At 51.7% G+C, this 17,370-nt stretch overlaps 1 protein-coding gene across 1 annotated transcript in view; it reads left to right on the top strand.

Annotated features, from left to right (window-relative positions):
* The window catches only part of LOC132385621 (C-C chemokine receptor type 7-like), a 57,298-nt gene extending 40,449 nt beyond the window's left edge, over positions 1 to 16,849 (top strand). Inside the window, exons 4-5 of the mRNA XM_059957795.1 lie at positions 10,371 to 10,421; positions 15,794 to 16,849. Coding sequence (XP_059813778.1) covers positions 10,371 to 10,421; positions 15,794 to 16,849 — 1,107 coding nt within the window. The remainder of the gene's footprint in view (positions 1 to 10,370; positions 10,422 to 15,793) is intronic.
* The last annotated feature ends 521 nt before the right edge of the window (positions 16,850 to 17,370 follow it).

The following is a 17,370-nucleotide window of genomic DNA, read 5'->3' as shown; positions in this document are numbered from 1 at the left end:
CTCGCCACATCCACTCTATCTGTGTCCTCTGGTCCCAGACTCACCCACTATAGGACACATCCTCTCCACATCCACTCTTCCTGTGCCGTCTGGTCCTAGAATCCCCCACTATAGGAAACATCCTCTCCACATCCACTCTTCCTGTGCCGTCTGGTCCTAGACTCCCCCACTATAGGAAACATCCTCTCCACATCCACTCTATCTGTGTCCTCTGGTCCTAGACTCCCCCACTGTAGGAAACATCCTCTCCACATCCACTCTATCTGTGTCTTCTGGTCCTAGACTCCCCCACTTTAGGAAATATCCTCTCCACATCCACTCTATCTGTGTCCTCTGGTCCGAGACTCCCCCAATATAGGAAACATCCTCTCCACATCCACTCTATCACAGTCCTCTGGACCTAGACTCCCCGACTATAGGAAACGTCCTCTCCACATCCACTCTATCTGTGTCTTCTGGTCCTAGACTCCCCCACTTTAGGAAATATCCTCTCCACATCCACTCTATCTGTGTCCTCTGGTCCCAGACTCACCCACTATAGGACACATCCTCTCCACATCCACTCTTCCTGTGCCGTCTGGTCCTAGACTCCCCCACTGTAGGAAACATCCTCTCCACATCCACTCTATCTGTGTCTTCTGGTCCTAGACTCCCCCACTTTAGGAAATATCCTCTCCACATCCACTCTATCACAGTCCTCTGGACCTAGACTCCCGCACTATAGGAAACGTCCTCTCCACATCCACTCTATCTGTGTCTTCTGGTCCTAGACTCCCCCACTTTAGGAAATATCCTCTCCACATCCACTCTATCTGTGTCCTCTGGTCCGAGACTCCCCCAATATAGGAAACATCCTCTCCACATCCACTCTATCACAGTCCTCTGGACCTAGACTCCCCGACTATAGGAAACGTCCTCTCCACATCCACTCTATCTGTGTCTTCTGGTCCTAGACTCCCCCACTTTAGGAAATATCCTCTCCACATCCACTCTATCTGTGTCCTCTGGTCCGAGACTCCCCCAATATAGGAAACATCCTCTCCGCATGCACTCTATCTGTTCCCTCTACTCCTAGACTCCCCCAGCACAGGAAACATACTCTCACATCCACGCTTTCTGTGTCCTCTGGTCCTAGACTCACACACGAAAGGAAACATCATCTCCGCATCCACTCTATCTGTGTCCCATGATCCTAGACTACCCCACTATAGGAAACATCCTCTGCGCATCCTCTCTATCACTGTCCTCTGGTCCTAGACTCCCCCACTATAGGAAACATCCTCTCAACATCCACGCTCTCTGTGTTCTCTGGTCCTAGACTCCCCCACAATAGGAAACATCCTCTCCACATCCACTCTATCTGTGTTCTCTGGTCCTAGACTCCCCCACTATAGGAAACATCCTCTCCACATCCACTCTATCTGTGTTCTCTGGTCCTAGACTCCCCACTATAGGAAACATCCTCTCCACATCCACTCTATCTGTGTCCTCTGGTCCTAGACTCCCCCACCACAGGAAACATCCTCTCCACATCCACTCTATCTGTGTTCTCTGGTCCTAGACTCCCCACTATAGGAAACATCCTCTCCACATCCACTCTATCTGTGTTCTCTGGTCCAAGACTCCCCCACCACAGGAAACATCCTCGCCACATCCACTCTATCTGTGTCCTCTGGTCCTAGACTCCCCCACTACAGGAAACATCCTCTCAACATCCACTCTCTCTGTGTCCTCTGGTCCTAGACTCCCCCACTATAGGAAACATCCTCTCCAGATCTACTCTATCTGTGTTCTCTGGTCCTAGACTCCCCTACAATAGGAAACATCCTCTCCACATCCACTCTATCCGTGTCCTCTGGTCCGAGACTCCCCCACAATAGGAAACACCCTCTCCACATCCACTCTATCTGTGTCCTCTGGTCCTAGACTCTCCCCACTATAGGAAACACCCTCTCCACATCCACTCTATCTGTGTCCTCTGGTCCTAGACTCTCCCCACTATAGGAAACATCCTTTCCACTTCCACTCTATCTGTGTCCTCTGGTCCTAGACTCCCCCACCACAGGAAACATCCTCTCCACATCCACTCTATCTGTGTTCTCTGGTCCTAGACTCCCCACTATAGGAAACATCCTCTCCACATCCACTCTATCTGTGTCCTCTGGTCCTAGACTCCCCACTATAGGAAACATCCTCTCCACATCCACTCTATCTGTTGTCTCTCGTCCTAGACTCCCCCACTATAGGAAACACCCTCTCCACATCCACTCTATCTGTCCCCTCTGGTCCTAGACTCTCCCCACTATAGGAAACACCCTCTCCACATCCACTCTATCTGTGTCCTCTGGTCCTAGACTCTCCCCACTATAGGAAACATCCTCTCCACATCCACTCTATCTGTGTCCTCTGGTCCTAGACTCCCCCACCACAGGAAACATCCTCTCCACATCCACTCTATCTGTGTTCTCTGGTCCTAGACTCCCCCACTATAGGAAACATCCTCTCCACATCCACTCTATCCATGTCCTCTGGTCCTAGACTCTCCCCACTATAGGAAACATCCTCTCCACATCCACTCTATCTGTGTCCTCTGGTCCTAGACTCCCCCACCACAGGAAACATCCTCTCCACATCCACTCTATCTGTGTCCTCTGGTCCTAGACTCTCCCCACTATAGGAAACATCCTTTCCACTTCCACTCTATCTGTGTCCTCTGGTCCTAGACTCCCCCACCACAGGAAACATCCTCTCCACATCCACTCTATCTGTGTTCTCTGGTCCTAGACTCCCCACTATAGGAAACATCCTCTCCACATCCACTCTATCTGTGTCCTCTGGTCCTAGACTCCCCACTATAGGAAACATCCTCTCCACATCCACTCTATCTGTTGTCTCTCGTCCTAGACTCCCCCACTATAGGAAACACCCTCTCCACATCCACTCTATCTGTCCCCTCTGGTCCTAGACTCTCCCCACTATAGGAAACACCCTCTCCACATCCACTCTATCTGTGTCCTCTGGTCCTAGACTCTCCCCACTATAGGAAACATCCTCTCCACATCCACTCTATCTGTGTCCTCTGGTCCTAGACTCCCCCACCACAGGAAACATCCTCTCCACATCCACTCTATCTGTGTCCTCTGGTCCTAGACTCCCCCACCACAGGAAACATCCTCTCCACATCCACTCTATCTGTGTTCTCTGGTCCTAGACTCCCCACTATAGGAAACATCCTCTCCACATCCACTCTATCTGTGTTCTCTGGTCCAAGACTCCCCCACCACAGGAAACATCCTCGCCACATCCACTCTATCTGTGTCCTCTGGTCCTAGACTCCCCCACTACAGGAAACATCCTCTCAACATCCACTCTCTCTGTGTCCTCTGGTCCTAGACTCCCCCACTATGCGAAACATCCTTTCCACATCCACTCTATCTGTGTCCAGTGGTCCCAGACTCCCCCACTATAGGAAACATCCTCTCCACATCCACGCTATCTGTGTCCTCTGGTCCTAGACTCCCCCACTATAGGAAACATCCTCTCGACATCCACTCTATCTGTGCCCTCTGGTCCTAGACTCCCCCACTATAGGAAACATCCTCGCCACATCCACTCTATCTGTGTCCTCTGGTCCCAGACTCACCCACTATAGGACACATCCTCTCCACATCCACTCTTCCTGTGCCGTCTGGTCCTAGAATCCCCCACTATAGGAAACATCCTCTCCACATCCACTCTTCCTGTGCCGTCTGGTCCTAGACTCCCCCACTATAGGAAACATCCTCTCCACATCCACTCTATCTGTGTCCTCTGGTCCTAGACTCCCCCACTGTAGGAAACATCCTCTCCACATCCACTCTATCTGTGTCTTCTGGTCCTAGACTCCCCCACTTTAGGAAATATCCTCTCCACATCCACTCTATCTGTGTCCTCTGGTCCGAGACTCCCCCAATATAGGAAACATCCTCTCCACATCCACTCTATCACAGTCCTCTGGACCTAGACTCCCCGACTATAGGAAACGTCCTCTCCACATCCACTCTATCTGTGTCTTCTGGTCCTAGACTCCCCCACTTTAGGAAATATCCTCTCCACATCCACTCTATCTGTGTCCTCTGGTCCCAGACTCACCCACTATAGGACACATCCTCTCCACATCCACTCTTCCTGTGCCGTCTGGTCCTAGACTCCCCCACTGTAGGAAACATCCTCTCCACATCCACTCTATCTGTGTCTTCTGGTCCTAGACTCCCCCACTTTAGGAAATATCCTCTCCACATCCACTCTATCTGTGTCCTCTGGTCCGAGACTCCCCCAATATAGGAAACATCCTCTCCACATCCACTCTATCACAGTCCTCTGGACCTAGACTCCCCGACTATAGGAAACGTCCTCTCCACATCCACTCTATCTGTGTCTTCTGGTCCTAGACTCCCCCACTTTAGGAAATATCCTCTCCACATCCACTCTATCTGTGTCCTCTGGTCCGAGACTCCCCCAATATAGGAAACATCCTCTCCGCATGCACTCTATCTGTTCCCTCTACTCCTAGACTCCCCCAGCACAGGAAACATACTCTCACATCCACGCTTTCTGTGTCCTCTGGTCCTAGACTCACACACGAAAGGAAACATCATCTCCGCATCCACTCTATCTGTGTCCCATGATCCTAGACTACCCCACTATAGGAAACATCCTCTGCGCATCCTCTCTATCACTGTCCTCTGGTCCTAGACTCCCCCACTATAGGAAACATCCTCTCAACATCCACGCTCTCTGTGTTCTCTGGTCCTAGACTCCCCCACAATAGGAAACATCCTCTCCACATCCACTCTATCTGTGTTCTCTGGTCCTAGACTCCCCCACTATAGGAAACATCCTCTCCACATCCACTCTATCTGTGTTCTCTGGTCCTAGACTCCCCACTATAGGAAACATCCTCTCCACATCCACTCTATCTGTGTCCTCTGGTCCTAGACTCCCCCACCACAGGAAACATCCTCTCCACATCCACTCTATCTGTGTTCTCTGGTCCTAGACTCCCCACTATAGGAAACATCCTCTCCACATCCACTCTATCTGTGTTCTCTGGTCCAAGACTCCCCCACCACAGGAAACATCCTCGCCACATCCACTCTATCTGTGTCCTCTGGTCCTAGACTCCCCCACTACAGGAAACATCCTCTCAACATCCACTCTCTCTGTGTCCTCTGGTCCTAGACTCCCCCACTATAGGAAACATCCTCTCCAGATCTACTCTATCTGTGTTCTCTGGTCCTAGACTCCCCTACAATAGGAAACATCCTCTCCACATCCACTCTATCTGTGTCCTCTGGTCCGAGACTCCCCCACAATAGGAAACACCCTCTCCACATCCACTCTATCTGTGTCCTCTGGTCCTAGACTCTCCCCACTATAGGAAACACCCTCTCCACATCCACTCTATCTGTGTCCTCTGGTCCTAGACTCTCCCCACTATAGGAAACATCCTTTCCACTTCCACTCTATCTGTGTCCTCTGGTCCTAGACTCCCCCACCACAGGAAACATCCTCTCCACATCCACTCTATCTGTGTTCTCTGGTCCTAGACTCCCCACTATAGGAAACATCCTCTCCACATCCACTCTATCTGTGTCCTCTGGTCCTAGACTCCCCACTATAGGAAACATCCTCTCCACATCCACTCTATCTGTTGTCTCTCGTCCTAGACTCCCCCACTATAGGAAACACCCTCTCCACATCCACTCTATCTGTCCCCTCTGGTCCTAGACTCTCCCCACTATAGGAAACACCCTCTCCACATCCACTCTATCTGTGTCCTCTGGTCCTAGACTCTCCCCACTATAGGAAACATCCTCTCCACATCCACTCTATCTGTGTCCTCTGGTCCTAGACTCCCCCACCACAGGAAACATCCTCTCCACATCCACTCTATCTGTGTTCTCTGGTCCTAGACTCCCCCACTATAGGAAACATCCTCTCCACATCCACTCTATCCATGTCCTCTGGTCCTAGACTCTCCCCACTATAGGAAACATCCTCTCCACATCCACTCTATCTGTGTCCTCTGGTCCTAGACTCCCCCACCACAGGAAACATCCTCTCCACATCCACTCTATCTGTGTCCTCTGGTCCTAGACTCTCCCCACTATAGGAAACATCCTTTCCACTTCCACTCTATCTGTGTCCTCTGGTCCTAGACTCCCCCACCACAGGAAACATCCTCTCCACATCCACTCTATCTGTGTTCTCTGGTCCTAGACTCCCCACTATAGGAAACATCCTCTCCACATCCACTCTATCTGTGTCCTCTGGTCCTAGACTCCCCACTATAGGAAACATCCTCTCCACATCCACTCTATCTGTTGTCTCTCGTCCTAGACTCCCCCACTATAGGAAACACCCTCTCCACATCCACTCTATCTGTCCCCTCTGGTCCTAGACTCTCCCCACTATAGGAAACACCCTCTCCACATCCACTCTATCTGTGTCCTCTGGTCCTAGACTCTCCCCACTATAGGAAACATCCTCTCCACATCCACTCTATCTGTGTCCTCTGGTCCTAGACTCCCCCACCACAGGAAACATCCTCTCCACATCCACTCTATCTGTGTCCTCTGGTCCTAGACTCCCCCACCACAGGAAACATCCTCTCCACATCCACTCTATCTGTGTTCTCTGGTCCTAGACTCCCCACTATAGGAAACATCCTCTCCACATCCACTCTATCTGTGTTCTCTGGTCCAAGACTCCCCCACCACAGGAAACATCCTCGCCACATCCACTCTATCTGTGTCCTCTGGTCCTAGACTCCCCCACTACAGGAAACATCCTCTCAACATCCACTCTCTCTGTGTCCTCTGGTCCTAGACTCCCCCACTATAGGAAACATCCTCTCCAGATCTACTCTATCTGTGTTCTCTGGTCCTAGACTCCCCTACAATAGGAAACATCCTCTCCACATCCACTCTATCTGTGTCCTCTGGTCCGAGACTCCCCCACAATAGGAAACACCCTCTCCACATCCACTCTATCTGTGTCCTCTGGTCCTAGACTCTCCCCACTATAGGAAACACCCTCTCCACATCCACTCTATCTGTGTCCTCTGGTCCTAGACTCTCCCCACTATAGGAAACATCCTTTCCACTTCCACTCTATCTGTGTCCTCTGGTCCTAGACTCCCCCACCACAGGAAACATCCTCTCCACATCCACTCTATCTGTGTTCTCTGGTCCTAGACTCCCCACTATAGGAAACATCTTCTCCACATCCACTCTATCTGTGTCCTCTGGTCCTAGACTCCCCACTATAGGAAACATCCTCTCCACATCCACTCTATCTGTTGTCTCTCGTCCTAGACTCCCCCACTATAGGAAACACCCTCTCCACATCCACTCTATCTGTCCCCTCTGGTCCTAGACTCTCCCCACTATAGGAAACACCCTCTCCACATCCACTCTATCTGTGTCCTCTGGTCCTAGACTCTCCCCACTATAGGAAACATCCTCTCCACATCCACTCTATCTGTGTCCTCTGGTCCTAGACTCCCCCACCACAGGAAACATCCTCTCCACTTCCACTCTATCTGTGTTCTCTGGTCCTAGACTCCCCCACTATAGGAAACATCCTCTCCACATCCACTCTATCCGTGTCCTCTGGTCCTAGACTCTCCCCACTATAGGAAACATCCTCTCCACATCCACTCTATCTGTGTCCTCTGGTCCTAGACTCCCCCACCACAGGAAACATCCTCTCCACATCCACTCTATCTGTGTCCTCTGGTCCTAGACTCTCCCCACTATAGGAAACATCCTTTCCACTTCCACTCTATCTGTGTCCTCTGGTCCTAGACTCCCCCACCACAGGAAACATCCTCTCCACATCCACTCTATCTGTGTTCTCTGGTCCTAGACTCCCCACTATAGGAAACATCCTCTCCACATCCACTCTATCTGTGTCCTCTGGTCCTAGACTCCCCACTATAGGAAACATCCTCTCCACATCCACTCTATCTGTTGTCTCTCGTCCTAGACTCCCCCACTATAGGAAACACCCTCTCCACATCCACTCTATCTGTCCCCTCTGGTCCTAGACTCTCCCCACTATAGGAAACACCCTCTCCACATCCACTCTATCTGTGTCCTCTGGTCCTAGACTCTCCCCACTATAGGAAACATCCTCTCCACATCCACTCTATCTGTGTCCTCTGGTCCTAGACTCCCCCACCACAGGAAACATCCTCTCCACATCCACTCTATTTGTGTTCTCTGGTCCTAGACTCCCCCACTATAGGAAACATCCTCTCCACATCCACTCTATCCGTGTCCTCTGGTCCTAAACTCTCCCCACTATAGGAAACATCCTCTCCACATCCACTCTATCTGTGTCCTCTGGTCCTAGACTCCCCCACCACAGGAAACATCCTCTCCACATCCACTCTATCTGTGTTCTCTGGTCCTAGACTCTCCTACTATAGGAAACATCCTCTCCACATCCACTCTATCCGTGTCCTCTGGTCCTAGACTCTGCCCACCACAGGAAACATCCTCTCCACATCCACTCTATCTGTGTTCTCTGGTCCTAGACTCCCCCACCACAGGAAACATCCTCTCCACATCCACTCTATCTGTGTCCTCTGGTCCTAGACTCTCCCCACTATAGGAAACACCCTCTCCACATCCACTCTATCTGTGTCCTCTGGTCCTAGACTCTCCCCACTATAGGAAACATCCTTTCCACATCCACTCTATCTGTGTCCTCTGGTCCTAGACTCCCCCACTATAGGAAACACCCTCTCCACATCCACTCTATCTGTGTCCTCTGGTCCTAGACTCCCCCACTATAGGAAACACCCTCTCCACATCCACTCTATCTGTGTCCTCTGGTCCTAGACTCTCCCCACTATAGGAAACATCCTTTCCACATCCACTCTATCTGTGTCCTCTGGTCCTAGACTCCCCCACTATAGGAAACACCCTCTCCACATCCACTCTATCTGTGTCCTCTGCTCCTAGACTCCCCCACCACAGGAAACATCCTCTCCGCATCCACTCTATCTGTGTTCTCTGGTCCTAGACTCCCCACTATAGGAAACATCCTCTCCACATCCACTCTATCTGTGTTCTCTGGTCCTAGACTCCCCCACTATAGGAAACATCCTCTCCACATCCACTCTATCTGTGTTCTCTGGTCCTAGACTCCCCACTATAGGAAACATCCTCTCCACATCCACTCTATCTGTGTCCTCTGGTCCTAGACTCCCCCACCACAGGAAACATCCTCTCCACATCCACTCTATCTGTGTTCTCTGGTCCTAGACTCCCCACTATAGGAAACATCCTCTCCACATCCACTCTATCTGTGTCCTCTGGTCCTAGACTCCCCACTATAGGAAACATCCTCTCCACATCCACTCTATCTGTGTTCTCTGGTCCTAGACTCCCCCACTATAGGAAACACCCTCTCCACATCCTCTCTATCTGTCCCCTCTGGTCCTAGACTCTCCCCACTATAGGAAACACCCTCTCCACATCCACTCTATCTGTGTCCTCTGGTCCTAGACTCTCCCCACTATAGGAAACACCCTCTCCACATCCACTCTATCTGTGTCCTCTGGTCCTAAACTCCCCCACTATAGGAAACATCCTCTCCACATCCACTCTATCTGTGTCCTCTGGTCCTAGACTCCCCCACTATAGGAAACATCCTCTCCACATCCACTCTATCTGTGTCCTCTGGTCCTAGACTCCCCCACTATAGGAAACATCCTCTCCACATCCACTCTATCTGTGTCCTCTGGTCCTAGACTCCCCCACTATAGGAAACATCCTCTCCACATCCACTCTATCTGTGTTCTCTGGTCCTAGACTCCCCACTATAGGAAACATCTTCTCCACATCCACTCTATCTGTGTCCTCTGGTCCTAGACTCCCCCACTATAGGAAACATCTTCTCCACATCCACTCTATCTGTGTCCTCTGGTCCTAGACTCCCCCACTATAGGAAACATCTTCTCCACATCCACTCTATCTGTGTTCTCTGGTCCTAGACTCCCCCACTATAGGAAACATCCTCTCCACATCCACTCCATCTGTGTCCTCTGGTCCTAGACTCCCCCTCTATAGGAAACATCCTCTCCATATCCACTCTATCTGTGTTCTCTGGTCCTAGACTCCCCCACTATAGGAAACATCTTCTCCACATCCACTCTATCTGTGCCCTCTGGTCCTAGACTCCCCCACTATAGGAAACATCTTCTCCGCATCCACTCTATCTGTGTTCTCTGGTCCTAGACTCCCCCACTATAGGAAACATCCTCTCCACATCCACTCTATCTGTGTCCTCTGGTCCTAATCTCCCCCACTATAGGAAACATCCTCTCCACATCCACTCTGTCAAAGTCTTTCACTTTCAATTCCTCATTCCTCTGAGTTCTAGTGAGACAGGCCCAGAGCCAGCAAACGCTCTTCAACTGACAAGCCTTTGAATCCTGGAATCGTTCTTGCGAACCTCGTTGGAACCCCCTGCAGTTTCAGCACATCCCTAAGACAAGGGGCCCAAAACTTCTCATAATACTCAAAAGTGAGGCCTCACCCAGGTCCAACATTATATCCTTGCTTTTATATTCTCGTTCTCTTTAAATGCTAACATTGCATTTGCCTTCCTCGCCACAGACTCAACGTACAAATTAGACTTCAGGAAATCCTGCGCAAGGGCTCCCAAGTCCCTTTGAAACTCAGTTTCATGTATTTTCTCTCCATTTGGAGAATAGCCTACCTTTTCAATTTTTTTCTCCCAAAGTGCAGGCCCATACACTTCCCAACACTGTATTCCATCTGCCATTTCTTTGCCCACTCTCTGAATCTGAATCTGTCAATGCCCTCCTGCAGCCTCTCTACTTTCTCAAAAATACCCGCTCCTCCACCTATCTTTGTATCATCCGTAAACTATGCAACAAACCCGTCAATTCCATCATCCAAATCATTGACATGTAACATAAAAAGAATTGATCCCAACCACAGACCCCTGTGGAACACCACTAGTCACCGACAGCTGGTCAGAAGAGGCTCCCTTTATTCCCACTCTGTGCCTCCTGCTTTATCCATGCTAGTGTCTTTCCTGTAATACCACGGGTGTGTAGCTTGTTAAGCAGCCTCATGTGTGGCATTTTGTCGAAGGCCTTCTGAATATCTGAGTACAGAGCATCAACCAGTTCTCCTTCACCTATCCTGCTTGTTACTTCTTCAAAGAATTCCAACCTGCGTCCCAGTAACCTGAGACCTCATCCTTAATAATCGATCCCAACATCTTCCCAACCACCTAGGTCAGGCTAACTGGCCTGTAGTTTCCTTTCTTCTCCCTCTCACCCTTCCTGAAGAGAGAAGTGACTTTTGCAATTTTCCAGTCTTCCAGAATCATCCCAGAATTTAGTCATTCTTGAAAGATCATTTCTAATGCCTCCACAATCTCTTCAGCCACCTCTTTCGGAACTCTGGGGTGTAGACCATCTGGTCCAGGTGACTTATCTACCTTCAGACCTTTCAGTTTCTCAAGAATCTTCTCTCTAGTTATGGTAACTTCACACACTTCATGACCCCTGACACCCGGAACTTCCACCATGCCACTTGTGTTTTCCACAGTGAAGACTGTTGCAAAATACTTATTCAGTCCGTCTGCTATTCGGTTGTCCCCCCATCACTACCTCTCCAGCATCATTTACCAGTGGTCCGATGTCCACTCTCACCTCTTTTTTGCACTTTATGTATCTGAAGGAACTTTTGGTATCCTCTTTAATATTATTGGCTGGCTTATTTTCGCATTCCCTCTTCACCTTCTTAATGACTTAATTAGTTACCTTTGGTTGGTTTTTAAAAGCTTCCCAATCCTCAAACTTCCCACCAATTTTCACTCTATGATGTGCCCTCTCTTTGGCTTTCATCTTGGCTTTATGTTAGCCAAGGTTGTGTCATGTTTCCTTCTGAATACTTCTTTCTCTTTGGGATGTATATATCCTGAGCCTTCCGATTTGCTTCCGGAAATTCCAGCCATCGCTGCTCTGCCGTCATCCCTGCCAGTGTCCTTTTCCAATCAATTCTGGCCGACTCCTCTCTCTCATGCCTCTGTAATTCTGACACATCTGACTGCAGCTTCTCCCTCTCAGATTTCAGGGTGAATTGGATCATATTATAATCACTTTCTCCTCAGGGGTCTCTAATCAATTCCGGTTCATGGCACAGCACCCAGATCCTCATGTGGGCTCAATCATGATCTGCTCTAAAAATCCATCTCATAGGTCCTCTAGAAATCCCCCCCCCCCCCCGGGAATCCCACACCAGCCTGATTTTCCCCAATCTACCTGCATATTGAAACCAATCCCACCACCCCCATGCATTTTGGCATGCATTGCATCTTCCATCTCCCATTGTAGTTTGTGGACCACATCCTTACTACTGTTTGGGGGTCTGTATACAACTCCCATCAGGGTCTTTTCACCCTTTCAGTTCCCTAGCTCTGTACACAAAGGTTCAATGCCTTCCGACCCCATGTCACCTCTTTCTAATTATTTGATTTCACATTTTACCAACAGAGCCACACCCTCTGCCACCTTCAGTAACCCTGTCCGCCCCTTCTGCTATTCTTTCGATACAATGTGGACTTCAAGCTCCCAGCTATAATCTTTCAACCGTGATTCAGTGATGCCTACAACATCAAGCCTGCCAATCTCCAGCCGTGCTGCCAGTTATCTACCTTGCTCCTTAAACTGCACAGATTCAGACACAACACCCTCAGTCCCGTATTCATCCTTTTCAGTTTTCTCACACCGAGCTCAACCTTTAGATTCCTGACTCTGTCTGAGGTCTGACCGACATCTGCCTTCACAACCTCTCCACTAACTGTTCCGGCACTCTGGTTCCCATCTCCCTGCAACTCCAGTTTGGACCCCATTTAAAAACCTTCCCACTAGGATATTAGTCTCCCTCCAGTTCAGCTCCCACCTTCCCTGAAGAGAGCCCAGTGACCCAAAAATCTTGTGCCCTCCCTCCAACACCAACTCCTTAGCCACGTATTGAACTGTATAACACTCCTAGTTCTGGCCTCACTAGCATGTGGCACGGGTAGCGATCCTGAGATCACAACCCTGGAGGTCCTGGCCTTTAAGTTAGCACCCTGAATTTAACTCCCCAAACTCCTGATGCAGAGCCTCGTCACTCGTCCTACCCTTGTCATTGGTACCTACGTGGACAATGGCTTCTGGCCGTTCACCCTTCCACTTAATGTTGGGAATTCGATCCAAGATATCCTGGACCCTGAGCCTAGGAGGCAACATACCATCCGGGAATCTCGTTCTCGCCCACACAACCCCCTTTCTGTTCCTCTAGCTAACGAGTCCCCTGTCACCACATTCTCCCCCTTCCCTTCTGAGTCGCAGAGGCAGACAGTGCCAGAGACATGACTTTTCTCTGTTAGGTCATTCCCCCGACAGTATCTAAAGAGATATACCTGTTGTTGAGGGGGGCGGCCACAGGGGTACTCTGCACTGGCTCCTTAACCCTTCCCCTTCCTGTCACCCAGTTTCCCATGCCCTGCATCTTGGGTGTAACTGCCTCTCTCTATACGTCCTATCTATCACCCCGTCAGCCTCCTGAATGATCCAGAGTTCATCCAGTTCCAGCTCCAACTCCTTAATGCGGTCAGTGGATCCGATTGAAGTCCCCTCCTTTCCAAACTTCCGATGCCTGGACTGGCCGCTGGTCAAAGGTCAAAGAGAGGGAGCTTGGAAGACAGGGAGGAACGTGGGGGGTGGGGATGTTGTGGTGAGCAAAATTTGGGAGGTAGTTGATGAGGAGGGAGAGAGGGATGGGAAGTGTGTGTTCAGGGATAGGGGCAGGGGTGTTCCAGATGGGTGGAGCTGGATGTTTGTAATGGATGCCAATAGAAGTGTGGAGATAAAGGCAGGAACTAAGCAGTGCAGTGCTGGTCTATGTGGGAATGTGCTGGAATGTAATTGTTTGCTGGTCTGTGAGGGGATGTGCTGGTTTCTGTTGGTCTCTGCTGGTCTGTGTGGGGATGTGCTGGTTTCTGTTGGTCTCTGCTGGTCTGTGTGGGGATGTGCTGGAATGTAATTGTTTGCTGGTCTGTGCGGGGATGTGCTGGTTGCTGGAGGTCTCTGCTGGTCTGTGTGGGATGTGCTGGTTTCTGTTGGTCTCTGCTGGTCTGTGTGGGATGTGCTAGTTTCCGTTGGTCTTTGCTGGTCTGTGTGGGGATGTGCTGGTTTCTGGTAGTCTCTGCTGGTCTGTGTGGGGATGTGCTGGTTTCTGGTAGTCACTGCTGGTCTGTGCAGGGATGGGCTGGTTTCTGGTGGTCTCTGCTGGTCTGTGTGGGGATCTGCTGGTTTCTGTTGGTCTCTGCTAGTCTGTGTGGGATGTGCTAGTTTCCGTTGGTCTTTGCTGGTCTGTGTGGGGATGTGCCGGTTTCTGGTGGTCTCTGCTGGTCTGTGTGGGGATGTGCTGGTTTCTGGTAGTCACTGCTGGTCTGTGCGGGGATGGGCTGGTTTCTGTTGGTCTCTGCTGGTCTGTGTGGGGATGTGCTGGTTTCTGTTGGTCTCTGCTGGTCTGTGTGGGGATGTGCTGGTTTCTGGTAGTCTGCTGGTCTGTGTGGGGATGTGCTGGTTTCTGTTGGTCTCTGCTGGTCTGTGTGGGGATGTGCTGGTTTCTGGTAGTCTCTGCTGGTCTGTGTGGGGATGTGCTGGTTTCTGGTGGTCTCTGCTGGTCTGTGTGGGGATGTGCTGGTTTCTGGTGGTCTCTGCTGGTCTGTGTGGGGATGTGCTGGTTTTAGTTAATCACTGCTGGTCTGTGTGGGATGTGCTAGTTTCCATTGGTCTCTGCTGGTCTGTGTGGGGATGTGCTGGTTTCTGGTGGTCTCTGCTGGTCTGTGTGGGGATGTGCTGGTTTCTGGTGGTCTTTGCTGCTCTGTGTGGGGATGTGCTGGTTTCTGGTGGTCTCTGCTGGTCTGTGTGGGGATGTGCTGGTTTTAGTTAGTCACTGCTGGTCTGTGTGGGATGTGCTAGTTTCCGTTGGTCTCTGCTGGTCTGTGTGGGGATGTGCTGGTTTCTGGTGGTCTCTGCTGGTCTGTGTGGGGATGTGCTGGTTTCTGGTAGTCTCTGCTGGTCTGTGTGGGGATGTGCTGGTTTCTGTTGGTCTATGCTGGTCTGTGTGGGGATGTGCTGGTTTTAGTTAGTCACTGCTGGTCTGTGCGGGGATGGGCTGGTTTCTGGTGGTCTCTGCTGGTCTGTGTGGGGATGTGCTGGTTTCTGGTGGTCTCTGCTGGTCTGTGTGGGGGTGTGCTGGTTTCTGGTGGTCTCTGCTGGTCTGTGTTGGATGTGCTAGTTTCCGTTGGTCTTTGCTGGTCTGTGTGGGGATGTGCTGGTTTCTGGTAGTCTCTGCTGGTCTGTGTGGGGATGTGCTGGTTTCTGTTGGTCTATGCTGGTCTGTGTGGGGATGTGCTGGTTTTAGTTAGTCACTGCTGGTCTGTGTGGAATGTGCTAGTTTCCGTTGGTCTCTGCTGGTCTGTGTGGGGATGTGCTGGTTTCTGGTGGTCTCTGCTGGTCTGTGTGGGGATGTGCTGGTTTTAGTTAGTCACTGCTGGTCTGTGCGGGGATGGGCTGGTTTCTGGTGGTCTCTGCTGGTCTGTGTGGGGATGTGCTGGTTTCTGGTGGTCTCTGCTGGTCTGTGTGGGGATGCTGCCCATACTGAACTATAGTCAACATGGTTGCTTGTGCTGTGGTCTTTTGCAGATGTCTTTTACAACCGAAGACTATGACGAATTAAATGTCAGTAGTATGGATCTTTCCGGCTTTCCTTCAGTCTGCGAGAAGAGCGAGGTGCAGGCGATGGTCAGCCTGCTGCAGCCTTGCATTTTCTCTCTGGTCTTCATTCTGGGCGTGCTGGGTAACGGCCTGGTGCTGGTGACGTACCTCCACCACCAGCGCCTGCTGGCCATGACGGACGTGTACCTTCTGAACCTGGCCAGCGCCGACCTCCTCTTCGTCTTCAGCCTCCCGCTGCTGGCGGCCAGCTCGCGGGTAGGCTGGGTGTTTGGCACCGTCCTCTGCGTGCTGGTCCGGATACTGTACAAAGTCAACCTGTACAGCGGCCTCCTGCTGCTGATGTGCGTTAGCGTCGACCGCTACTTCGCCATCGTCTGCGCCACCACCGCGCACAGGCTCCGCCTCAGGCACCTGCGGTACAGCCGCCACATCTGCCTGCTGGTCTGGCTCTCCTCCTTTGTGCTCTGCCTCCCCGAGCTCATCTACACCAAGGTGGAACGGCACCCCAACGGTGCCACCGACATCTGCATGGACAGTTACCCGGAGAACCTGCACGTCCTGATGCGCGGCGCCACCCAGCTGGTCCAGGCGGTCCTCGGCTTCCTCCTGCCCCTGCTGGTCATGACCTTCTGCTACTCCGTCATCATTAAGACCCTGCTGCAGGCCCGCAACTTCGAGAAGCACAAGGCCATCCGGGTGGTCCTGGCAGTGGTGCTGGTCTTCGTACTGTCGCAGGCACCCTACAACGCGCTGTTGCTGCTCAAGGCGGTGGGCAGCCGGACCATGGGCTGCGAGGAGAGCAAGCGCCGGGATGTGGCCCTGCAGGCCGCCAGCTGCCTGGCCTACACGCGCTGCTGCCTCAACCCCATCCTCTACGCCTTCGTCGGGGTGAAGTTCCGCAACAACCTGGCCAGGCTGGCGCGCTGCCGGGGCGGGCCCTGGCGGGGAGCGGACGCATCGGCTGTGAACAGCCAGAGCCGGATGCTCACGCTGACCGACACCAGCAGCGCCATGACCGTGTAGGTACCGCTCCCCGGGCCACGGCCACCGGGCACTCGTCAAAGTCGCGAAAGGGCCCCGGCCGGGGGCGGCAGCGCAGGTGCACTTTAGTTTCAGGGTGCCAGGGAGTTCACCCCTTGCTCTCGCTCGATGGAAAAGCAGAGGGGCCAAAACTAAACGAGTTTGCTCCTTCGGTGAAACCGCGCAGCCCAACCTCCCATCCCACCCCACACCTCTGACTCCCCCACACTGGCGCTCCGGGTTCCTCTCACGTCCCAGCGACGGACGGGTTAGGGTTTGCGAGTTGTGGGCTGTGTCGGCCGCTGGGGCAAACGTCGTGTCCCACTGTACCTTTCAGGGAGCACAGAAACATATTTAACCGATACAGGCCCTTCAGCCCCACAATGCTGTGCCGAACATGTCCTTGCTTTAGAAATTACCCAGGGTTACCCATAGCCCTCTATTTTTCTGAGCTCCATGTACCTAACCAAGAATCCTTTAAAAGTCCCTATCGTATCCACCTCCACCACCGTTGCCGGCACCCC

This window comes from Hypanus sabinus (genome assembly GCF_030144855.1).
Source record: "Hypanus sabinus isolate sHypSab1 chromosome X1 unlocalized genomic scaffold, sHypSab1.hap1 SUPER_X1_unloc_2, whole genome shotgun sequence".
Classification (NCBI taxonomy): Eukaryota; Metazoa; Chordata; class Chondrichthyes; order Myliobatiformes; family Dasyatidae; genus Hypanus; species Hypanus sabinus.
Note: the sequence above shows the minus strand (reverse complement) of the source record. Positions and strands in the feature narration are given on the sequence as shown.